This window comes from Gadus morhua, chromosome 10 (genome assembly GCF_902167405.1).
Source record: "Gadus morhua chromosome 10, gadMor3.0, whole genome shotgun sequence".
Lineage (NCBI taxonomy): Eukaryota > Metazoa > Chordata > Actinopteri > Gadiformes > Gadidae > Gadus > Gadus morhua.
In genome coordinates, this window is record NC_044057.1 from 12,973,244 (window position 1) to 12,998,277 (window position 25,034).

General features: G+C 49.0%; 2 protein-coding genes across 3 annotated transcripts; one reads left to right on the forward strand and one right to left on the reverse strand.

The window, feature by feature from the left end:
* Positions 1–260: 260 nt before the first annotated feature.
* On the forward strand, positions 261–16,790 carry neil3 (nei-like DNA glycosylase 3). The gene is made up of 9 exons (XM_030368724.1): positions 261–647; positions 901–1,047; positions 1,838–2,051; positions 6,021–6,095; positions 12,110–12,276; positions 13,537–13,700; positions 13,836–14,310; positions 15,860–15,986; positions 16,351–16,790. The coding sequence occupies exons 1-9, from the start codon at positions 454–456 to the stop codon at positions 16,519–16,521; spliced, it is 1,734 nt and encodes a 577-aa protein (XP_030224584.1). The 5' UTR covers positions 261–453; the 3' UTR covers positions 16,522–16,790.
* On the reverse strand, positions 16,790–24,058 carry aga (aspartylglucosaminidase). 2 transcript variants are annotated; one of them, XM_030368725.1, is made up of 9 exons: positions 23,838–24,058; positions 22,955–23,108; positions 21,426–21,538; positions 20,747–20,859; positions 19,229–19,337; positions 19,071–19,146; positions 18,205–18,312; positions 17,772–17,905; positions 16,790–17,309 (listed from the first exon to the last, which is right to left on the reverse strand). In XM_030368725.1, exons 1-9 carry the CDS (start codon positions 23,938–23,940, stop codon positions 17,209–17,211), a joined length of 1,011 nt encoding a protein of 336 aa, XP_030224585.1. In that variant the 5' UTR covers positions 23,941–24,058; the 3' UTR covers positions 16,790–17,208. The 2 variants fall into 2 exon arrangements, with proteins under 2 accessions (XP_030224585.1, XP_030224586.1); XM_030368726.1 differs by having other exon boundaries at positions 22,955–23,144; positions 23,838–24,049.
* Between the last annotated feature and the right edge of the window lie 976 nt (positions 24,059–25,034).

Genomic DNA, 25,034 nt, shown 5'->3' on the forward strand with positions numbered 1-25,034 from the left:
ACCATCCAGCAGAGATCGCTGTCACACAACGTCTGGAGTCCACAAGAAACAAATTAAACAGGTTATATAAAAGAGATAAATTTAATATATTGAATTTTGAAATCAATATTTCATGATGACATATATTTTTATGTTTAGCATATGATATTTTTCTATTATACTTTGCTATATTAGATAATAATCTATCATTATTCGGTCATCATTATTAACATGGAATCTGATTGGCTGTTCCGGAGCTAACCCTACTGCGGTTGCGCACACTTGAATCATGTGGCGCGGATGTTTTGTAACCAAACGACCAGCAGACCTCTGGAACCAGAAAAACAATGGAACCAGAAAACCACTGGAACCAGTAGACAGTACAGGTCTGGCTGCAACCAGTCCGTAGAGAGTACTGGTCTGGTGGGATCCAGTCTGTAGTGAGTACTGGTTCTGCGTCTGGTCTGCGGGGTTATGGTCGAGGGTCCGGGCGTCGCGCTGAACGGGGAGAGGATCCGGGCCAAGGTGAAGAAAGGCCAGGAGGTCCGGGCCGTGAGGGGGGTGCAGGGCGCCGCGGGGGCCCTGGACGCGTTGCGGGGGGCCCGGTTCAGCGGAGTGGACACCCTGGGGAAGGAGCTCTTCATCTACTTCGGCCTAAGAGCACTGAGGTAGGAGGTGGACGCAATGATGAGAGGGAATCAAACCCCGTAGTGGTTTGATTCCTATATCGGATTTATTGACATGAGGTGGGGGTCACAGTAATAACTATTAGTAAAGTGTGATGAGTAATATTTAATATAATGAGTAAGATGTCATACGTAATATGTAATGAGATAAGAACGGCCGAGTTCTGCACATTAAATCATGAACATCCTAAACACATAACAGCGTGTGGATCGTCTGTCTGTCTCTCTCTCCCAGGGTTCACTTCGGCATGAATGGGTCGATGCGGATCACGTCCGGGGCGCCGGGAATCAAACCCGTGGCCGCGGATAGCAAGACGCCTGTGCTGGAGCTCCACCTGACCGATGACATCATCCGTTTTTACGAAAGCACGTCGGAGATCAGGTAGGACAGGAACGTGGCAGGTGTCGTAATCTGTTTCTATGGCAGGCTGACCGAGCAGTGTGTTGCAGGCTGGTAGCAGTGTGTCTGTGTTACAGGCTGACGTCCGCAGTGTGTCTGTTACAGGCTGATGTAGCAGTGTGTTGCAGGCTGACGTAGCAGTATCTGTGACGTAGCAGTGTGTTACAGGTTGACTTAGCAGTGTGTCTGTGTGTGTTACAGGCTGATGTTGCAGTGTGTCTGTGTGTTACAAGCTTACGTAGCAGTGTGTCTGACTTACCGGCTGACGTAGCAGTGTGTCTGACTTACAGGCTGACATAGCAGTGTGTCTGTGTGTTACAGGCTGACGTAGCAGTGTGTGTCTTACAGGCTGACGTAGCAGTGTGTGTGTGTGTTACAGGCTGACGTAGCAGTGTGTCTGTTACAGGATGAGGTAGCAGTGTGTCTGTTACAGGCTGACATAGCAGTGTGTCTGTTGCAGGCTGACGGAGCAGTGTGTCTGTGTTCAAGGCTGACGGGGCAGTGTGTTACAGGCTGACGTAGCCGTGTGTCTGTGTTCCAGGCTGACGGAGCAGTGTGTCTGTGTTCCAGGCTGACGTAGCAGTGTATATGAGTTACAGGCTGACGTAGCAGTGTGTCTGTTACAGGCTGACGTAGCAGTGTGTATATGAGTTACAGGCTGACGTAGCAGTGTGTCTGTAACAGGCTGACGTAGCAGTGTTTATTTTTTCCAGGCTGACGGAGCACTGTGTCTGTGTTCCAGGCTGACGTAGCAGTGTTTTATATTTTCCAGGCAGACGGAGCAGTGTGAGAGCAGGGTCTCCTCAATGCGCTCCCTGGACGTCTGCTCCTCCTCCTTCAGCTCCTCGCGGGCGGAGGAGGTGCTGAGGAGTCAGGGCGGGCGGATGCTCTGTGACCTCCTACTGGACCAGCACCTCCTCCCCGGGGTCGGGAACATCATCAAGAACGAGGCGCTGTTCGATTCTGGGCTCCACCCCGCCGTCACGGTAACGGACGCTAGCTAGCCCTGACGCTAACTAGCCCTGCCGCTAACTAGCCCTGACGTCACAGTACCATGCCCTGCCGCTAACTAGCCCTGCCACTAACCATCCCTTACGCCAATCAGCACTGACGATCACTAACCCTGACACTAACGAGCCCTGACGTCACGGTACCATGCTGTGAAAAAACGTTTCCTTGACGCACATGGTTGTTCTTAAAAAGCATATTTTTACAAGTAATACAACCGTCGAGTCACTTGCATAACTCAAGCCTCCCTCCAGTCTAAAGGCCGATTTAGGGTCGTTTTAGACGCAGAGACGTAAGCACGTAATTTACACAAGGGACTTGTTTTAGACAAGTTTTGATTTACGGTTCCTTTAAGGTTCCTTAAGGATTGCGCGTGTTGCAAGGGGATTCTCCGCCAGAACAGTAGGGGGAGCAACGAACGAATCTGTGGGCGTGGAAGTGGAAATCGCTGGCTTGTTTATATTTATAATTATCATAATTCGTTCTTGTGTTTTCTTCTTCTCCTTCTTCAAAATTCTTCATTCGCTTCTGTCACGGCCTTTTAAAAATGGCGCTATTATGCTGTAAAACCGGAAATGTGAGACTCCTGAAAGGATGTGGTTAGCTGGCCAATCACAGTCTTTGCGAGCTGCGTAGGGCTGTAGTGTTTTAGTCGCATAGTCAGGAATTCTGGGCGACGCACTTAAGCACGTAAGGGGGGATATTTTACCGCGCAAGGGGGGGTTATGTATCTTACGTGCTTACGCGTTACGTCTAAAACAGAGCATATATCGGCCTTAAGGCCCCGTTTACACGAGAGAAAACGCAGATATTTCCACGCGGTTTGGCCTCTCATTTACATGAAAACGCAGTTTTTGTCACAGAAAACGATCATTTCTAAAAACTAATTTCTTGAAAGTGGAGATTTCTGAAAACGCCGGTTATCTGTTGTCGTGTCAACGGGGAGAAACAGGGTTTTAGGTTCTGAAGCGTCACATTATGCGCCAGGGAATGCTAAACGTCATATTAGCGCCCTATGTTTACAGTTTGTTTGTTACAGGAAGACGCTTGTGTTATTCGATGTTGTTGATTCTGAGGATTCTGATTGGCTTGCATGGCTTTATCCTTCTCCCTACTAGAGTTTAGATTCTCTGCCCGAGCCCGAGCCCGACCCGACCAATATTTCCCACCACTATCCTCGGGCCGGGCCTTTGATCGATGACTTTTTTATTTATTTTTATCATTGGTTTATTGGCCTAATCTGAGGAGAAATCTATGCCATAAACAGAAATATTATAGACCTTTATTACACGGTTCTTCTCAATGCCGTGGAACGCTCCGTTCACTTGCATGGGTAGTAGTCCGGTGACTTGTCAAGCCCAGCGTCTTCCGTTGCTAAGCGACGTCACCGTCTTTGCGGACAAATTATTTCTCTGCTGATCAACACTAAGAATGCTGGTAACGAATAAATTGTAAAAAGACACACCATGTGAAGTTATTTTTTCGTTTTGGCAAGTAGCCGTGTAATAAGCGGGAAACTGTATAGAACGTCGCCGGTCATTGTCGAAAATAAGCCCCTTCAGGGCGAAGCAAGAAACCTTCGCTGCGCGTCGGACGGTGTACTGTTTGCCCTGTCGGGGCTTATTTTTCCGATAATGACCGGCGTTCTATACATTATCCCTTACATATATATTTAGCAGAATAGGCCTAGTAACAAATGTGTACAAAGTTACATATGTATTTAAAAAAAAAAGTCGGGTTGAAATCGGGCTCGGGCTCATAATTACGGTTAATGTGTCGGGTCGGGCCGGGCTCGGACAGAACGTGCACGAGCTCGGGCCAGGGCGGGCTTGATTTTCTGGGCCCGATCTAAGCTCTACTACACTGCCGCCCATAGGTTTGGCATAGTTATAATGGCGCATTTATGCGTTTTGATGTAAACGACAACTTTTTGGAAAACGATGCTGTGTGCACAATGTTATTTTTGAAAACGGAGGGGGGGAAATATTCGTTTCTATATATACCCTGCTACGTATAAACGTGGCCTTAGGCCCCGTTTACACGAGGACGCTTGCGGGTAAAAACGACAAAATATTTTATCGGAAGTGCCTTTCGTTTAGACGGTGACAGCGTTTTTGGGGCATGAAAACGCATAAATCTGAAACCACCCTCCAGAGTGGAAAAGTTGAATACGCTCCGCCGTAGCGTTTCTGTCTACACTGCCAAGACGCAAAACACTGCTCAGATCTGCTCACGCCGCGTACACGTCACATACATGTGCCAGCACAAGGAAATAAACAAACATGTCCGATTATTTCCATGCGTCGGACCTTCAAGCTGCTCTGGCAGCTCTAACAAGCGTACAGGAGTCTTTTCACGAAATGTACAGGATATGTACAGATAGAATTACTGAACAGAGAAGGATCTTTTTGGTTTTCGCGGCACGGATATGGGAAGAAGGAAGATTCTACGCATGCCCTCAGACATGGCGGTGCTGTGTGATAGTGTATCACAGCACCGCCTAGCCGCCTGGCATGAATAGCCAATCGAATTCCACACACTTTTGCGTCACCGTATGCACGCAGATTTCATCCCGAAAACGCTTGTCTAAACGCGGAATAAAAAGAGAATACGCGACGCCACTTTTGCGTCTTCTGTTCAGACCGTCATCTTGTAAACGTAGTCTCAAACTCTGGCCCTCTTAAGGAGCACCAGAATGGGTGTGGCTCAATTTGCCTATTAGCCACACCTGCAGACTTTTAAGGCTAACAGCCAGACAGGAATATGTGCATCTTTTAAAACATGGTTTAAAACAGGGAAGATGCCATTCACATCCTCACATTTCCTTCCCCCTCTTTTAAGCTTGCAAACACGGTTTCAAGCGCAGTAGATAAAAAAGGTGAAATATTGTCCAAATAATTGGTGTTAAATAAACAGTTTAAAAAGTCTCTCTGGTGACCGCCAATCTTCATTCCAAGATCACTCCTTCTTGGCCAAACACTGCACTCTTCACAGTATGTCCTCCGCCACTGCTGTTCTGTTAAGGCTTGGCAATAGCTCCCCACAAGGCTCACGTCAGCAACAAGGAGTTCCCGAGCTATTCCTCCTTCAGGCTTTGGCCGACCCCACAGAACAGCAGTTCAACTCCACCAGTGATCTCCTCTCCCAGCAGGTCTCTTCATCTACCTGCTCACAATTCACTGCGGCCCACCATGAAGCTCCTCGAACAATGTTTTCCGAAATGTGGGTCCCCTCCACTCGGCTAGACTAGAGAAATCATCCCACCACTGCCACCAAATGTGAAAAAATGTTTCCTTGACACACATGGTTGTTGTTAAAAAGCATATTTTCACTTAAAACAAGTAATACAACCATTGAGTCACTTGCACATCTCTAGCCTCCCTCCAGTCTAGAACTCTGGCCCTCTTAAAGCCCATGGTGCAGGTTAACCGGAAGTTTCGATTAATGGGTACATAAAGCACTCAAAATATGTATATAAAGTTTTAAATGTCTCCAAAATGGTGATAAAGTCCAGTTTTTGTCGTTTTTGGTTAGTAACGGTTATTTTTTACGCAATTCGGCGATGACGTCACGTGAGGTAGACGTATACCACAATGGGTGTGGCTCAATTAGCCTATGAGCCACAGCTGCAGACTATTACGGATAACAGCCTGACAGGAATATGTGCGTCTTTTAAAACAGTGAAGATGCCATCACATCTTCACACATGCCCTAACACTAACTAGCCCTGACGCTAACTAGCCCTGATACTAACTAGGCCGGACTCTAACTAGCCCTGGACTCGCGGTACCATGCCCTGACGCTAGATCAGAACTATATGAACTATACACACAGAGTGGAAACAACAATCTGCCAATTTCTGAATAAAAACATGAACTCTCTCTCCCCCCCTCTCGTTCTCCCCTCCCTCTGGACTCCCCCCGATTCCCCCCCCCCCCCCCCCCCAGGCTAAGCAGTTGTCTGAGCAGCAGCTGCGTCACCTGGTGAAGATGACCCGGGATTTTACTCTGCTCTTCTACAAGGTGAGGAACTCCGTTGGCCACAATGGGAGCGGCCCACTGCATGCTGCTACGGTATCTTTCGCCTGTAGAGGAGCGCTAGGAGTTGCCTTGCCGTCTGATCGCTGCAGAGTGCAGGAAGTGTCTAGCTGGAATATTACCCAGCAGGCATTGCTCCAGGAACATGAAGAGGGTTCAACGTGGCTACCAGACCGCTTCTACTGAGAATGTCTCATTCATCCACATATATACAGTACATTCAGGGCGTTTAGCAGACGCTTTTATCCAAAGCGACTTACAATGAGTACATTAGTCTGAGGAAAGAGAAACAACACTGTATATCTCTCTATCGTCTGTCTCTCTATACCAGGGGTCGGCAAATAGGGGCCCGCGGGCCCATTTTGGCCCGCCATCTATTCTGTCTGGCCCACGAGAAGACGTTAATTTGATGTAAAAAAAAATATATATATAAAAAAAAAAAAAATTTCAACCCCATATTTTTAAAAAAAGAAAAGGCATACAGCAATCCCATCAATTTCGAAACATTTATTGAGGTATAGATGATAGTCCTAAAGTGACAAAACAACAGGTGGAACATCTGTGCAGTTATCCATGACGCACAGGTCGGAACGGTATTTGCACGCCAGTGCGCGTAATCTTGTGCAAAAAAACCCCAAAAGTGTCCTGTCTCCCTCCTCCAGTGGGCAAGGTAAAAAATAGTCTACGTTTCGTTAAATTAACAACATAACAAGGTCTGCTCGAATGTGAAATGGCCCAATTAAAATAAAAATTAAAGAAAGTGAAAGATGATTGCACATTGTCCGCGTGGGAGAAGGATCTGCGCTGCTCCTGAATAAAGACAGAAAAAAGGGAATTTACAATTTAAACTAGAACTGCAAGCAGTTATGCAGGGGTCCAAGAAGTGTGCATTTCGCCGGCACAACGCGACAAGAAATGTGCATTTTGCCGGCACAACGCGAAGCATGTGTTCAAAACGCTGCCCTGAACCTGTGGATACAAAGGATTTGACTGTGGTAGGAGTAGCGAGAAGTCAGTGTAGCGTTTTCGCGGCGAAATTTTGTAGAAGATATACAATTTCCTCGTTTATTGCGCCCCCTAACGGTGAAATTTTCCGATTTTTTTATCGAACGACATTAAGGTTAACACCAACATGTGTGTACAATTTGGACTCGATCCGATGTCTGATTTTTTATTTTTTTGGATTTTGGATTTTCCACGTCTAATTTTGCTCATAAACCAATATTCCAAACGCTACCGTTTCGTCGTCGAAGGTCGGAGCAAAAAAGTGTCTATGATTTCTTTGCGTGTGCGTCTGAAGATGCCGTGTGCAAAGTTTTGTGTCAATTCGTCAAGAAATGTGGGAGGAGTAGCGAAAAAACTGTTTTGCTGTTTTCGCGATTTTGCGAAAAAAAATTATCGACGCAAATGGGCGTGGCCTAGGCCAAAAGATGCAGCAGACTCCAGTGAATATGTGGGTACAAGTTTTTGACTGTGGGAGGTTCGTTGTGGGAGTTATAGCCCCAAACGCGTATTCCTTGGTATAGCGCCACCTAGTGGCCGGCGTGTCTGGATTTGGTTATCTGAGTAGCGGTGCCGTACCTGGATCTAGTCATGCAACTGGCGCGTGTGCACCATTTACGGTTTGGGCTGTGGTACCACTTCTAAGGCGTTCGAAATAATAAAAATCCTTACAAAAACAATAGGGATCCAACCTGTAATAAAAATCCTTACAAAAACAATAGGGATCCAACCTGTTGGCTTGGACCCCTAATAAGATCAAACAATATAACTGGGCATTTTTAGGGGTCCAAGCCAACAGGTTGGATCCCTATTGTTTTTGTAAGGATTTTTATTATTCCCAGCTAGAAGTGCCGGCCACTAGGTGGCGCTATACCAAGGAATACGCGTTTGGGGCTATAACTCCCACACCGAACCTCCCACAGTCCAAAACGTTATACCAACAGATGCACTGGAGTGTGCTGCATCTTTTGGCCTAGGCCACGCCCATTTGCGTCTATGAATATTTTTCGCTAAATCGTGAAAACCGCAAAACTGTTTTTTCCCTACTCCTCCCACATTTCTTGACCAATCGACACCAAACTTTGCACACGACATCTTCAGACGCACACGCATAGAAATGATACACTTTTTTGATCGGGCCTTCGACGAAGAAACGGTAGCGTTTTGAATATTGGTTTATGAGCTAAATTAGACGTGGAAAATCAAAAAGCCAAAGAAATCCAAAATTAGACATCGGAATGAGTCCAAATTTTACACACATGTTGGTGCTAACCTTAATGTCGTTCGACAAAAAATTCGGAAAATTTCGCCATTAGGGGGCGCCATAAACGAGGAAATTGTTTATCTTCTACAAAATTTCGCCGCGAAAACGCTACACTGACTTCTCGCTACTCCTACCACAGTCAAATCCTTTGTATCCACAGGTTCAGGGTAGCGTTTTGAACACATGCTTCGCGTTGTGCCGGCGAAATGCACATTTCTTGTCGCGTTGTGCCGGCGAAATGCACACTTCTTAGACCCCTGCATAACTGCTTGCAGTTCTAGTTTTTAGGCCTACTATTTAAAAAGGCCAGTAAGCTACTCACTTAATGGGAAAAGTGGCTCCTCCCTTCGGTCACAATTTTGTGGATGTCGGGCGACAGGGATGTCACTTTTATCCTCAAGCAGTTCTCCAAGCTTGCATTGGTCAGACGGTTCCTCTCGTCTGTCTTGATTGCATTCATTGACGAAAAGCTTGACTCACACGTGTAGGTAGATGGAAACATCGTCAGCACATAAAGGGCAAGTTTCTTGATACCCATGTACTCTTCTGAGCATCCGATCCAGAAATCCTCCACGGAATGCGCACTAAACGCAACACGGACGAGGGAGCTGGACTGGAAATCGATGAGCTCCAACTGAAGCGTTGCCTCGTCCAACGAGCTCATGGTTGTTTTGGCCAGTGAGGAGAATTCCTCGCTTCGCGTGGACAATGGGTCGCGGACAAAGCCAACAATTTCCCTTGGGACACAGTAGTCTCGGAACCGCGACTGAAAGTTGTCCCGTAGCTTGTCAAGGAATTCAGTCAGAATTCCTGTCACTCGCCCCCCTCCCTGTGATTTTAATGTTGCAAAGTGCAAGAGCCTTCCACTTGCTAGATCAGACTGGAACAACTCCAGCTTCCTTGTAAACGAATCCATCTTCTCGATCATGGTCACAATGGTTTTCCCTCTCCCTTGTAGTTGCAGGTTCAGCTGGTTGAGATGGCCAAAAATATCAGTTAAAAACGCGATGTTTGAGATGGACATTTCACCTTCTAGGAAGGCCAGGTGATCGTTTGAAGCACGCATCTTGCTCATTCGCAGGAAGGTTTTCACTTGATCTAGTAGCGCACAGAAGCGCTCCAGTGCCTTTCCTTTACTTAACCAGCGCACGTCATTGTGAAGTAGCAGATCTTCGTAGCAGGCCTCTGACTCATTAACAAGTTGGCGAAAAAGACGGTGCTGTGTGCTTGATGCACCCCGGACAAAATTAATGACTCATCACTTTATCCATGACACTCTTCAGCTCGCCACTGAGTCTGGCGCACAGGACACTCTGGTGTATTAGGCAATGTAGTGCGTGCATTTGTGGTGCTATCTCCTTCAATCGGGCCACCAGACCTCTGTGGCAACCAACCATGGCAGGTGCACCGTCTGTCACGATGAGGTTTATTTTCTCAATTGGTAGTGCATGTTGTTTAATAAATTCCTCCACTTTGGCAAACATAAAATCCCCAGTGGTGTTCCCTGCTAATGGAATTAGAGCCAACAACTCCTCCCTGAACTCCTTCCCATCAAAATACCGCACGTATATGCTAGGGCTGTAACGATACGCGTATCAAACCGAAAATCGCGATACTCAAAGCCACGAACCTGTCTCGCGGTGTGAGAAGGCAGAAGCGCGATACGCCCTTTCTAACTCTGCGGTCAAATTGTCCGATTGAAATTTGCTAATAATTTGTCTAAATAATAGTCTGCTGACAGCGCCCCCTCCTATCGATGCCGTAAGTATGCGACTGCAATCCTCCGTGGCTACGGAGGATCGCATTTCTCCACAGCCGTCGAAGTGCTCATATGCGATATGAACGACATTTATCCAGAGGGGGCCTGTGTGATCCTGTCTCTAGTGTTTTGTGTGATTTGACTGGCAGTTTGTCTGCTTATAGGTCGGAATGAAGCGGCCACCGATTATTGACAGGATGGGTACTTTATTCTACCGGACTCGTTCGCTTCTTCACTAGACACACGCGCTACCGCTCGCTCTCCTCGCTCGTCCACTCACTCGCTGACGTCACTCACACACGCATACGCACATTGCCATTCTGGCGCACACACATATGCTACTCGTAACGCCTCGTTATTGCGACGTTCTTGACATTCAGGTTTTTCTCCATCTATTGAAAGTTAGGCTATTAAACATGTTGCATTCTATACGGCCTGATTATGTCATTATTTAAGCTACATAGGCTAATAAGAAGTGCTAATAAGGATATTTGAATAAACCAACCAAACAGTTGAAAAAATCATCCTCCCACACGTTATTTCTTTATTCATTTAGCTATACTTTAATAGTATTCTTTCTGTTCAAATCTGTTCAGTGTTCCAAATTATTTGTTATTAAATGTTACATTAAGTTAATTGGTATATAAGTGTTGTTTAAATAAAATGCTTTTTAAATTTCAAAAAATCGTGGGATGTATCGAACCGTGGGTCAAAAATCGTGATACAAACCGAATCGTGAGTTTGTGTATCGTTACAGCCCTAGTATATGCACATCTGACTGATATCAGTGTTGTCTGTACTCTCGTCAATGGCAACGGAAAAGTAGTTGGCCTGACTCAGGCCACTCATAATTGATCCGCGCACATCGTCAGATAGGCTCTCTATGCGTCGGGAAGCTGACCTCGCTGAGAGCGGCATTTGTTTCACTGAGGCAATCACTCCATCCATTGACTTATCTGTAGCCAGCTCCTCCAAAACAGCCACCATCACTTCCTTAAAAACCTCTGCGTCCGTAAATGGTTTGTTGTGACGGGTAAGAACCCATGCTGCTTTAAGGGACGCACTTGTAACCCTCTGCTGCTCGGTGAATGACCTGACGAGTATTTTTATTGCTGTGTGCATATCCAGCCTCCAATGCTTTAATTTTATTCGTTCGCACCTGTCCCAGGAGGATACGCGTTTTTGAACTGGCCATGTTTTGTCTCATGGTGTCTTCTGATTTTATATTCTTTGCAAACGGCAACAGCCTCGTTGCAAATGAGACATGTAGGCTTGGCATTAATAAATGCAGGCAGGATAAACGCATACCTCTGCTTCCATTCTTCTTTGTAGGTCCTGCATTCTGAATAAATTTTTCTTTTCAAGGCTTTCGACAACGACATTTTGCATCGATAACTAACATAGCAATGTTCAGCTAATCATTTTTACACGTCATCTAAAAGAATATTTGTATACGGCAGGTTGCTAGGCAACTAGGCAAGCGCCTGTTTCATGAGAGACGACACGAGATGCAGCAGGCGGCATAAAACCAGCGAACATAAGCAAATAAACGTTTTAATGGAATTAAATTAAATGCGTTTTAAAAGTTAGATGATGTTTATTTTATTTTAATATAATAAAATAAATAATAATTTAAATAGTGGACCCCCCCCCCCCCCCCCCCCAAAAAAAAAGCTATGGCCCGCGATGCCATTGTCTGAAAAAAAATTGGCCCGCGTCCAAACGTAATTGCCGACCCCTGCTCTATACTGTTTATCTCTCTATACTTTCTGTCTGTCAAGAGTCTAGACTGTATATATCCATATTCTGCATTTCTCTCTATTCTGTATATCTCTCTATACTGTGTCTGTCTATCTCCGTATACTGTCCGTCTCTGTATACTGTCCGTCTGTCTATACCGTATATCTCTATCTTTCCACTCAGAGGACCTCCATAATTAACCCAGTGTGCCCCCCCCCCCCCCCCCCCCCCCAGTGCCGGCGGTCTGGCTCCGCCCTCTCCAGACACTACAAGGTGTACGGCCGGCCCGCCTGCGCCCAGTGCTCCACCTCCATCACCGTCTGTCGCCTAGGAGATGGCGGCCGCATGACCTACTTCTGCTCCCACTGCCAGAGCGCCGACCCAAGCCAAGTCAGCACCAGGTAACCAGGGGCTAACTAGCCCCGCTAACCAGGGGCAAACTAGCCCCGCTAACCAGGGGCAAACTAGCCCCGCTTACCAGGCGCTAACTAGCCCCGCTAACAAGCCGCCTCAGCACCGGGTAACCAGGGGCTAACTAGCCACGCTAACTAGCCACACAAACCAGGGGCTAACTAGCTACGCTAACCAGCCGCCACAGCAGTAGGACACCAGGGGCTAACTAGCCACGCTAGCACCAGGTAACACTGGACGCTCACTTACCATGCTAACTAGCACCAGGTTAGCCCCCAGCCCCCCAGATAAGATACAGAGCGTGTTAAAGAGGGTAGAGGTGCTGATATTCATAATTCATGGTGTAGCAGTGAGCACAGCTAGCAAGGCAGGTTCGAGCTCTTAGCGGCGTGTTTGTGGGGCGTGGTGGCGGGGCAGCTGGTCCCGTCCTCCGGGGCTGTTTGAGCAGAGCTCAGAGAGGGGCTGGAGCCCAAAGCCCTCCTGGTCCCCGGATTAGCGGCCGGCGGGTGAGGGGCTCGTGTACCGCTCCCCGCGACACGCAGCGTGCAGCTTTACTCTGTGTTCCACACGGAGCCACAGGCCGGTGTTTACTGAGGGAGCGGGAGGAGTGTGTTCAGAGCAGACGGAGCAGAATGCCGCTCCTCTACCCTCTCCTCCTCTCTGCTCTCCTCCTCTCCCTTCCTAATTCTCCCTCCTCTTCCCCTTTCCCCTCCCCTCTCCTTCTCTCTTCTCTCCCCTCCTCTCCTCGTTCTCCTCCCCTTCTCTCCTCCTCCCCTCTTTCCTCTCCTCTCTTCCCTCCCCTCTTTCCTCTCCTCTCTTCTTCTCCTCTCTCCTCTCCTCTCTTCTTCTCCTCTCCTCCTCTTTCCCCTCCTCTCCTCTCCTCCTCTCCTCTCTCTCCTATCTTCTTATTCTCTCTCCTCTCTTCTTCTCCTCCTCTCCCCTCCTCTTCTCCTCGCCTCCTCTGACACTTGTCTGTCTGGAAGGAGATCAGAGGGTAGAGATACGCCCACTACAGTCTGAAGCATGTTACTGGTCTATATAGGTCTACTTTGGTATATACTGGTCCATACAGATCTATAGTATATACTGGTCCGTACTGGTCTATACTATATACTATACTATATATTGGTCGGTCTACGCGGGTCAACACTGCTCTATACTGGTCTATATTTGTCTCCACTGCTCTGCACTGGTCTATACTGGAGTGCTGAGAGCCGTCTTTTGTTGTGATCTCATTTCCTGTCTGCCAGTAAACTTCCTGTGAGGAACAGCCTGATTGGTTGGGTCACCAAGGAGGGGTCCAATGAGGAGGTGGCGACCAAGGAGGAGGAGGAGTGGGCGTGTCCCCGCTGCACACTGGTCAACCGCCCCTCGGCGGGGTCATGTGACGCCTGCCTCGCCTCGCGGCCCCACGGTGAGGAAGAGGAGATGTCATCATCATCATCATCATCAGGCCATGGGCCACTAACATGCTGGGATTAGTCCAGAACACCTCATACTTGGATTTAGTCCACTACCTTGTGTTTGACCGTCTCCTCCTCCTCCTCAGTCCCCAGGGAGCAGAGCACCTCCTCCTCCTCCTCCTCCTCCTCCCTCATTAAGTTCCCCTGCACCTCCTTCTCCCGCCCAGCGGAGGAGCTCAAGGTCAACTGGAGGTCAGCGTTCGGCACCTCCACCCTCATCTTCTCCGACCTCACCCCCCCTCCCCCCTCAGGGGGCGGGGCTACTAGCCTGCCCCCTGGTGGCGTCCGGCGGCCTGCAGGTGGCGGCTGTGAGCAGCCGACCAACAAGAAGATGAGAATTGATAACGGCCGCGCCCCCGGTAACAGCGACCCCGGATACAGCGCCCCGGGTTACGGTGGCACCCCCGGTAGCAGCAGCCCCGGTAACGGCCGTACCCCTGGTTACAGGGCCCCCAATTACGGTGGCACCCCCGGTAACGGCCGTACCCCTGGTTACAGCGCCCCCGGTTACGGCGTTCCCCCCGCTAACACCAGTGCGTTGCCAGCGGTTGACGGAGAGGGGTAAGTGTCCGGTCGTGAATTAAAGACCAGAACAACAGGAGCTGCTGTTGTCATAACAACATGAGCTTCTGCAGCCGCTAGAGAGAAGAGGAGAGACGGAGCTGCTGTCTCACCCGAGGGCCGTTAGAGGAGCAGGAGATCTGTTAGAGGAGCAGGAGATCTGTTAGAGGAGCAGGGGATCTGTTAGAGGAGCAGGAGATCTGTTAGAGGAGCAGGAGATCTGTTAGAGGAGCAGGGGATCTGTTAGAGGAGCAGGAGATCTGTTATGCCCCATTCACACCGCCGCAAAATCGGGGCCGGTTCCGGGCCAGTTCGGAGCTAGGGCCAGGGCTTTGGTTTCACACCGCCAAAGAACCGGCTCCGGCCCCTAAAAACCGGTTCAACTCTGGCCCCGCTTTAGAGCTGGGCTGGAACTAGAACCGCTTTTACGCCGGGGGCAGGGGGCGGAGTTATCCGTACCTTCATAAACAGGAAGACCAACGAAGACCGGCATTTTTTAAAACACCGAAGTAAACAATGGACGTGAATCCGTGTATGGTTCTTTTTAGTTTTTTCTGATTTTGTTTTAAATCGGAATATTCAAAGAACGAACCATACACGGATTGAATCGAAGACGAAATTGTTGTTGTTGTGTTTGAAACTGGCGCGAGGGTTCTTCTGCGCGCCTAACCTGACGCTTGATCATTGTGTGGTGGTTCAACGCGCCAACGCAGCCAGATGAGTCCATGTCCATGCAAGTGAACGGAGCGTTCCCTCTTCGTCATAACTATCAAACCAAACATCCTTCACATTCACCGAGCGAACATTATGAAAGTAAAATGCACATTTCTCGCTAAAAATGTTTCCATAAACGCATTTAATGGCGTAACTATGTTACTATTTCAACCCAGAATAAAGAAAGATGTCGGCCGTATGCTTCTGTCCAAGCTCACTAGCGGAGACGTTTGCAGTGACGTCATGACGTTGCTCACGCCGGCTCCATGGCTGGCTCTGGCCGGTGTGGAACCAACCGGTTCTTAACTGGGGTAAGGCTGGAACCAGTTTGGAACTGGCCCTAGCACCAGCCCGGAACTGGCTCTCGGTTCTTTTTGGTGTGAAAGCGGCATTAGAGGAGCAGGAGATCTGTTAGAGGAGCCGGAGATCTGTTAGAGGAGCAGGAGATCTGTTAGAGGAGCAGGAGATCTGTTAGAGGAGCCGGAGATCTGTTAGAGGAGCAGGAGATCTGTTAGAGGAGCAGGAGATCTGTTAGAGGAGCAGGAGATCTGTTAGAGGAGCCGGAGATCTGTTAGAGAAGCAGGGCATCGTTAGAGGAGCAGGGGATCTGTTAGAGGAGCAGGAGATCTGTTAGAGAAGCAGGGGATCGTTAGAGGAGCAGGGGATCTGTTAGAGGAGCAGGGGATCTGTTAGAGAAGCAGGGGATCGTTAGAGGAGCAGGGGATCTGTCTAGAGGAGCAGGGGATCTGTTAGAGGAGCAGGAGTGTGTACATCCTGCTCACCCTGGGCCCCTGCTGTCAGGACCTTCAGCTCACTGTGGCCCCGTGTGTCCCAGGGCCCCCTGCTGTGAGGACCACCAGCGGCCCTCCAGCCTGCGCTCGGTCCACAAGGACGGAGAGAACAAGGGGCGGAGCTTCTACTGCTGCTCCCTGCCCCGCCCCGCCCAGTGCAGCTTCTTCCAGGTCAGCACCACCCAAACACCATCCAACACCACCCAGCTCCAGCCAGCACAACCTCCCAACACCGCACCCAGTACCTCGCAACACCACCCAGCTCCAGCCAGCTCAACCTCCCAACACCGCACCCAGTACCTCGCAACACCACCCAGCACACCCAACACCCCCCAGTACCACCCGACACCACCCAATATCACCCGACACCACCCAATATCACCCGACACCTCCCAGCACCACCCAACACCACCCAGTACCTCTCAACACCTCCCAGCACCACCCAACACCACCCAATATCACCCAGCACCACCCTTACTGGAAGCATGTGTAGCGATGGGAGGTAGAACAGGCGTCTGATTGGTCCTCTCCCCAGTGGGCGGACCTGGGCTTCCCAGAGTGTGGCCACGGGCGACGCAGCGTCCGGAGGGCGGTGCTGAAGCTGGGCGCCAACAATGGGCGGAGCTTCTACTGCTGCGGCGCCAAGAAGGGGAAGCAGTGCGAGTTTTTCCAGTGGGCGGAGTCCTCCCCGCTCCCTGGCTGCTGATTGGTCCATGGAGGAGGAAGGGGGGTGGAGTCCTCCCTGCTCCTCGGCTGCTGATTGGTCCATGGAGGAGGAAGGGGGGTGGAGTCCTCGCTGCTCATTGGTCCATGGAGGAGGAAGGGGGGCGGAGTCCTCCCCGCTCTCTGGCTGCTGATTGGCCCATGGAGGAGGGGTCTTAACAGAACTCAAAGGGTCTCAGAACATTGATTGGTGGGTTAAAAGGTTTTACTAGAAATTAGTACTTAAATAAACATTACACTGAATACTTCTCATATCAAATACTCATTTTTTATTAAATCTCTGCTTGCTGAAATGTTTTTACGTGCAGCCGTTCAGGGTGGGTCTGGAGCCCAGAGGAAGAGGAGCCTTCAGGGGGGGTTGAGCTCCTCTTCCTCTGGAGCCCAGAGTTTGAACATGAATGAAGGGAATAGAGGAGTCTTATTGGCTGCTGTACAAGAAGGTGGGGACCCAGCTAGAAGCAGACCACCTTCTGGACTTAAACCCAGATGGACCTCCACCCAGCTAGAAGCAGTCCATGGTGATGGGGGAGGGGCCTCTGGTCTCCACGATAATGAGGGAGGGGCCTCAGCGTGAAAAGCAGTCCACGGTGATGAGGGAGGGGCCTCTGGTCTCCACGGTGATGAGGGAGGGGCCTCTGGTCTCCACGGTGATGAGGGAGGGGCCTCAGCGCTAGAAGCAGTCCACGGTGTGGAGGGAGGGGCCTCTGGTCTCAGTGCTGACCACCATGTAGGAGAACTGGGGGAAGCCTGGCAGCTTGTTACAGGCGGCACCTGCAGAGAGAAACTGGCTGCTATTATGACTAATAAAGGCTCCATACTGCTATAACCACTAATAAAGACTATGTAATGCTATCATACTGCCAAAACAACTAATATAGGCTCTAAACTGTTATCATACTGCTATTAATACTATTAGAGCCTCCATACTTCTCTTGGTATAAGTTTAAGTTATTTTGTGATGTTACAATATAACTATTCCTACTTATTGTGATTCACTGTTACGACCCACAACTCTATGGTTCTGTCTCCTGGCGCGTAAGGCTGATCCCCCCCCCCCCCCCCTCTGCTACGACCCACCCATAAAGCCTGAGTTCTGTCTCCTGGCTCATGGGCCGCTGCCCGGGATGCCAACCGGCGCCTCAGTGTGTGTGTGTACCGCGGGCGCGCTGGCGTGTGTCGCAGCGTCTCTGGCAGACGCTGACGGATCCGTTTCCTCTGAACTCAAACACTCACCATAATGGCCTGTTGTGTTAGCACAGATGACAGCCCCAAAGAACTCTGGGTAATGCCTCTTGGTGCGGGCGATGGCGGCGGTGCAGGCGGCCGAGGGCTCGGCCCCCCCTCGCATCAACTCCACCGCCAGGAAGCTGTTGGCACGACAGCAACATTTACATTGGGGCCGTTTAGCAAATTGACAGGAATAGAATATGACAGAGCATCAGATTGCTACCATAGAACATGACATAACTACCATAGAACATGACATAACTACCATAGAACATGACCATAGAACCCCACATAACTTCACTATCACTATTATAGAACTAAAGACAAGAATGAAACTAAAGACCATGACAGAACATAATTAACCTGGGGGGGGGGGGGGGGGGGGGGGGGGGGGGGGGGGGGGGGGGGGGGGGGGGGCGAAGGAGTGGGGAGGAGTTACCTGGGCAGGAAGCGCATCATGATGTCTCCGTTTCCGGTTGCTGCGGCAGCGCCGGCGGAGCTGTCAGCGTACGCCCCCGCCCCTGCGATGGGGGAGTCGCCCACCCGCCTGGAGACAACACAAGGGTGAGTATCCCGACCCACCCCAACACAGGGGTGAGTACCAACACAGGGGTGAGTACCCCGACCCACCCAAACACAGGGATGAGTACCAACACAGGGGTGAGTACCCCGACCCACCCCAACACAGGGGTGAGTACCCCGACCCACCCAAACACAGGGGTGAGTATCCCGACCCACCCAAACACAGGGGTGAGTATCCCGACCCACCCCAACACAGGGGGGAGTACCAACACAGGGGTGAGTACCCCGACCCACCCAAACACAGGGGTGAGTACCAACACAGGGGTGAGTACCCCGACCCACCCAAACACAGGGGTGAGTACCAACACAGGGGTGAGTACCCCGACCCACCCCAACACAGGGGTGAGTACCCCGACCCACCCAAACACAGGGGTGAGTACCCCGACCCACCCAAACACAGGGGTGAGTACCAACACAGGGGTGAGTACCCCGACCCACCCCAACACAGGGGTGAGTACCCCGACCCACCCCAACACAGGGGGGAGTACCAACACAGGGGTGAGTACCCCGACCCACCCCAAAACAGGGGTGAGTACCCCGACTCACCCCAACACAGGGGGGAGTACCAAGGCTGAACCCGGACTAATAGGTTAGTACCCAGAGTAACCCTGGTGTCGTGTGATTGGCTGAACATACCATGGTATCGCGTGATTGGCTGAATGTACCCTGGTGTTGTGCGATTGGCTGAACCTACCCTGGTATCGTGTGTTTGGCTGAACGTACCCTGGTATCTTGTGATTGGCTCCGTTGGTCGAGGTTCCTGCAGCGACCTGACCTTTTCCACTGATGGCGATGACCCCTAAACCAATCAGAAACAAGATCATTCAGCCCTGGTCCAATCAGGATCCAGTCGACCAGCCCTGGTCCAATCAGAGACTCACCGATGGTGTCGTGGGCGCGCAGGTCAGTGGGGGGCGGCCTCGTGTGAGGGGTCCGGGCGGGGCCCGGCCGGTAGGGGCCGCAGGCGGTGGCCGGGTCCGGGACCACGTTCTACAGCAGAGACAGAGAACCCCCCCAACGTCAGAAGCAGTCGATCGCTGCCCCTAATTACACTCAGACGTTTCTCCACATCATTAGTCTCTGTGAGGTGGCTGGCTCCCGGCTAAAGATGAGCTACAGAGCAGTAGAGCGCGGGAGCCCCCTGCGTCAGGCTGCTAATGCCCCCTCCAGGACGCGAGGGGAGCCTCGTCTCCGGGTTGCGGTGCGCTGGCGGGCTGGTTCTGAGCGCTCTGCCTGCTGACGGGAGACGGGGGATGGGGCCTGTTAACCGTGACCCGTGGGGGACAGCAGAACAGCTTAGGCTCCCTGTCCCCCACCGCGGGGGGCTTTAGAAACAAGCTTCCCCCTCCTATCCTCCGGCTGGGCGGCTGGGATTGGCTGTTCCCCGAGTCTCGGCAGCCTGGAGCTGTCACTGTGTTTTACTCTGCAGACCGGAGAGGTGGCGCTTGAATGAGGAACTTCAATAGACGGTCACGCGACCACAGACCTCTCTGAAAGTACTGCTTTTTGATTGATGCTAAAAAGTTCTTATTCATCACCTCAAGTTGGGTTTGAAATATGGAAGAGGAGCGCTTGGTGCGGAGTGAATAATCCATCCAGACAGGCCGGCTGCCTGCTAGGCTGGGGTGGGGGCCTGCTCCTAAACCAGCCTGCTTCTGAACATGCCTGCATTATTCATGACGCCGTCTGTCTCCGTCAGACTTCAATGGGTCTAAAGGCATAACCTTCCAGAAGTTTGGAGGAACTTTGGTAAATGACCATCAATATCTGACGCAATTTAACATCCTCCAAAGCCCTTCAAACTACCGGTTGCTTTGGTAACGGCTGCCAACAGAGAGCCATCGGGGGGGTCCGCACCGCCGTCGAGACGCTGACCCCGCTTTGTAGACGGAGGTACGAGGACGTTAGACTACATCAGCCGCACGGTGGGTGGGTTAGGGAGTATGTTTAGAGGATCTCCTCCCTGCGTGTTGGCCGTGCATCACCGTCAGCTTTTATAAACGTCTGCTCTTCACCGCATTATGAATTCCTCTGAATGATCCGTCTGTCAGACGGAGGGAGAAGGTGTGTGTTCCATCAGAGGGCAGGTCCAGACTGTAGGAGGAGAGGAGGGTCGGGCCGACCAACAACCAACCCAGGAAGAGACTCGTGCCCGCCAGGAGAACCAGGTCAACATGCCAGTGGTTCAGGCCGGGATGGTGAACTAAAGAACCAGTGGACAGCTCCCAGAATCTAACTAAAACCCCCGCGTTAATTGGGGGAGGGTTGATTTAACGTTTTTCGGGGGAAATAAAGTATCACACAATATCACAGCGTTGTACTCAGTGTGGAGGGACTTGATACAGATCACAGAACACACCAACGCCATAACACTCCCTCAGACCAGAATCAACACTCACCTGTCTGTAGTTGGGCTGGCAGCCGGCCTGCAGCCAGCGGGTGTAGAGGCTCTTGGACGTGTTCGTGGTCAGGTCTTCTGCAGGGAAGCCCATGTCCTCAGCGAATGCAGACGCTACAGACACACAGAACGGTGACTGCTACAGACACACAGAATGGTGACGGCTACAGGGGGTCCAACCGGGACAACACTGCACTATGTAGCAAGCAGCAGCCCTGTGTCAGAACATGACAACATCTTCACTCTGTCTGCATCCTCTTCTATCTTTACTCACATACTCAACACTTTGCATATTGCTATGATGAGATCCTCCACCAGGTGGAGCCAAATATAGCAACACTTTTACCTTCCACAAAAACTAGAAGGATCCCATGAGATATGGTTAGGTGTAGTGTGAGCTAGGATACAAGTGTGTTAGGTTGTATGTTGCCTAGCTAGGACACTAGTGTGCTATGTATGTTTCTAGCTAGGGCTGTTTGGTATGTCAAGAGGAATTTTTCATAGAATTGACAGAAAACGTATTTATACTGTCATATACATTGTTATAGTAACATAAAATTCACTAGCTGACTCCCCCACTAGGAGGGTGTCGTGGGGGCAGTACCTGACTTCCCCACTAGGAGGGTGTGGTGGGTGCAGTACCTGACTCCCCCACTAGGAGGGTGTGGTGGGTGCAGTACCTGACTCCCCCACTAGGAGGGTGTGGTGGGTGCGCTCCATAACAGCTCTGGCGACTCCAATAGCGTTCTTCACACGCCGCAAGTCAGCCACAGCTCCAACCTCCATCGTGTCGCTATCATAAAGTAATGGAAACGCAAAAGTAATGTAACATAGTCACTTAAAGTAACGTAAACGTAAAGTAACGTGAAATTAAAGTAATGTAAACCTAAAGTTAACTAAACCTAAGGTAACGCAAACATAAAATCACTTTAAGCACTAAAAGTTACGTTAACATAAAGTAATATGAAGTAACATAAACATAAAGTTCGGTAAACAGAAAGTAAACATATGTCACTTTAAGTAACGTAAACTTAAAGTAAAAATAAAGTCACTTTAAGTAACGTAAACAAAATTAAATAAATAGGAAGTATACTTTGCTATAACATAGATTTATCTATGCTTTATACAAGATGGCATGTATATTTAATGTATATATTATAGATATACCTCATATTGATGTATCTATATGATATATACAAGTATACATAATGTATACTGTATATGTATGGAAGTACTGTATCTATATGTTCTGTAGATATAATGTATACTGTATATGTAACAATGGATGTATATGATCTATACATGATAATGTGTTCATATAATGTAAACTGTAGATGTATGGATGCATCTATACGATCTATACATGATGATATGTATGTATACTGTATATGTATGGATGCATCTATATGATCTATACATGATGATACGTATGTAATGTATACTGTATATGTATGGATGCATCTATATGATCTATACATGATGCTATGTATATGTAATGTTTGCTGTGTATGTATGGATGCATCTATATGATCTGTACATGATATGTATTTGTAATGTATACTGTCTGCAGTGTTTCCCCTAGAATTTTTTTTAGGCCCGGTGGTAAGAGCTGATGGTGTGATTTGTTATACATTTTTCACGGGATGCTAGAGTATTTGTTGGTTATTTCCAAATAAAACACTTGCTTAGCCATCACAAGTTGGTTAAGTTATGGACATATAAAGAACGAGGCTAGTGTTTCGCGGGGGCGATAAAAATGTCCATGGTAACGGCGGGCTGAACCAATCAGACGTCGCATTTACGCGATCGGTTCATGGTATAGTTCTTCTGCCGGAGAATAAACAGTGTTTTTCTAAAAACAAAGTTGATTTAATATAAACTAATTTCATGTACAGGAGCATAAAGCACCAATACATATTGAGATAGCTGGTGGTGAGCTTGGATGGTTATGATATTATGGCTAATAATAATAAAATTTCTTTTTTTTTTTTTTCATTTTTTTTTTTTTTTTCATTTTTTTTTTTTTTCTCTTTTTCATTTTTTTTCATTTTTTTGGCCGGTTGTTGGCCTGGCGGGGGCGCTCGTTGGCCTGGCGGCCCGCCAGGCCTGAACAATGGTAGGGGAAACACTGGTCTGTATATGTATGGATGCATCTATATCGATACATGATGATATGTATGTAATCTTTATGACCTATACATGTTCCCACCCGTTGATGATGAGGGCGTCCAGGCTGGTCTCTCCCGTCTCGTCAGGACTGCCTCCGAAGCCGACGCTGCCGTCGCATTGGTCCAGCTCACAGCGCCTACATCCCCTCTCCACCGCATCCAGCACGCTGCCTCCTGATTGGAGGGCTTCCCAGGCTGCAGAAACCATCACCCAATCAGATTACTGAGAACCTGACACACACACACACACACACACACACACACACACACACACACACACACACACACACACACACACACACACACACACACACACACACACACCTTATTGACTCCGGTATTAGAGACATGCATCTTCATTTTAAGTATAATTACTCCGGTCTGTTGAGTCCACGCTAAACACAGACAGAGACACCTGGGCTCACCTTGCGCTCAGGTGACCCGCTGGCGCCAACATATGGTTATGTGTCCAGTGATTATAAACACTCATCACGGGATGGGGTTCAGTTCAACACTCATCTGGTGTTTGGGTTCAGTTCAACACTCATCACCTGATTGGGTTCAGTTCAACACTCATCAGGTAATGGGGTTCAGTTCAACACTCATCAGGTGTTGGGGTTCAGTTCAACACTCATCAGGTGATGGGGTTCAGTTCAACACTCATCCAGTGATGGGGCTCAGTTTCTCTCCACATACCAAAATGATAAAAAAATATCCCATTCCACCTCGACTGTATGAATGTCATTAATATTGTGATATTAGTATTAATATAAGGATACATAATTGTAATATGAGTATTCACATCAGGAGTTATATTATTAATATTATTCAAAGTAATCATACTTATACTAATAATACGAATATACTAATATATATACTCATAATACATAATAATATTAAATTACTACTCATAGTATGACCCACCAGCGGCGGCGGCCTCCTTAAAGGGCCAGGTGTTCACGACCAGCGGGAGCGACGCGCCGCCCGGTGACGTCACCAGCATGACGCAGACCAAGGACGTCCACATGTCCGTCTGGTGATGCTATGATAACTTCAGTTCGTTAAGTTTAATAAACTTTCCTCTCAGCTGTTGTTCTCATCGACGTCTGCAGCTGGGAGACACTTTCAAAACCGACCAGACTTCCTTGTTTGGTCACGTGGTCTTCGGGTCGTTCGCACTTAAAGGGGAAGTGCGTATTACGTCACCCTTCGCAACCGTTATGGACAGTGATGGAAGCCAATTAGGAGCTAATTTGATACAAAATAATGCTGTTGATGGCCTTCTGTATGTTCCGTGCGTCACCGGTTCTTAAAAGGAGTGAGGATTGAGAGTGGTGAGGAGTGTGGGGTGAGGGGTGAGGTAAGGAGTGAGGGTGAAGAATGAGTGAGGGTGAGGAGTGAGCGGTGGAGGTGAGGAGTGAGATTGAGGAGTGTGAAACGAGGGGTGAGGGTGAGGTAAGGGTGAGGGGCGATTTTTTCACAAAGAAACAGATTTCCGATTTAAATTGATTTAAATAAAAAGGCATTATGGCAAGCCCTGCCATTGTAAACATTGTAACCTGTAACATAACATAAAATGTAAAATATAAAATAAAATATTTCGGTAAACATAAAATATTACTAATGATAAGAGGTAGTTCTGATAAAGTGCCAACATAACATTCAAACTTTCAACATGTGTTTTGCAAACGGTGTTTTGCAAACGGTAATTACCTTAAAAAAGGGAATAGTAACGGGAGAAGAATGAGAAAAACACACACGCAGCTCTTTCCTTCACTCGTCTGTATTGAATGAGGAAGAGGAGCGCGATCCCCCTACTGGAGCCCCGAGGCATTACCAACACATCGACGAATTACCAACAGATCGACGAATTATTAAACCACACAGATATATACTCGAGCGAATTTGTCGCGGCACAAATCCTCGTGAACGCGCTCGCCTGTGCACGGCGAAAGTGTGGCACGACAAATCAAAACTTGTCGCCGGTTTTCTCTCGCGAAGAATTCGCCCGATACGCGTCGCCCTCTACGTTCACTTTGTATGGGATCTTGTCGCCCCGTCGCGTTTGGTGTGAACGCACAAATCTTTCCCGACTGGGCAAAGCTGGCCAAAATCGCCAGT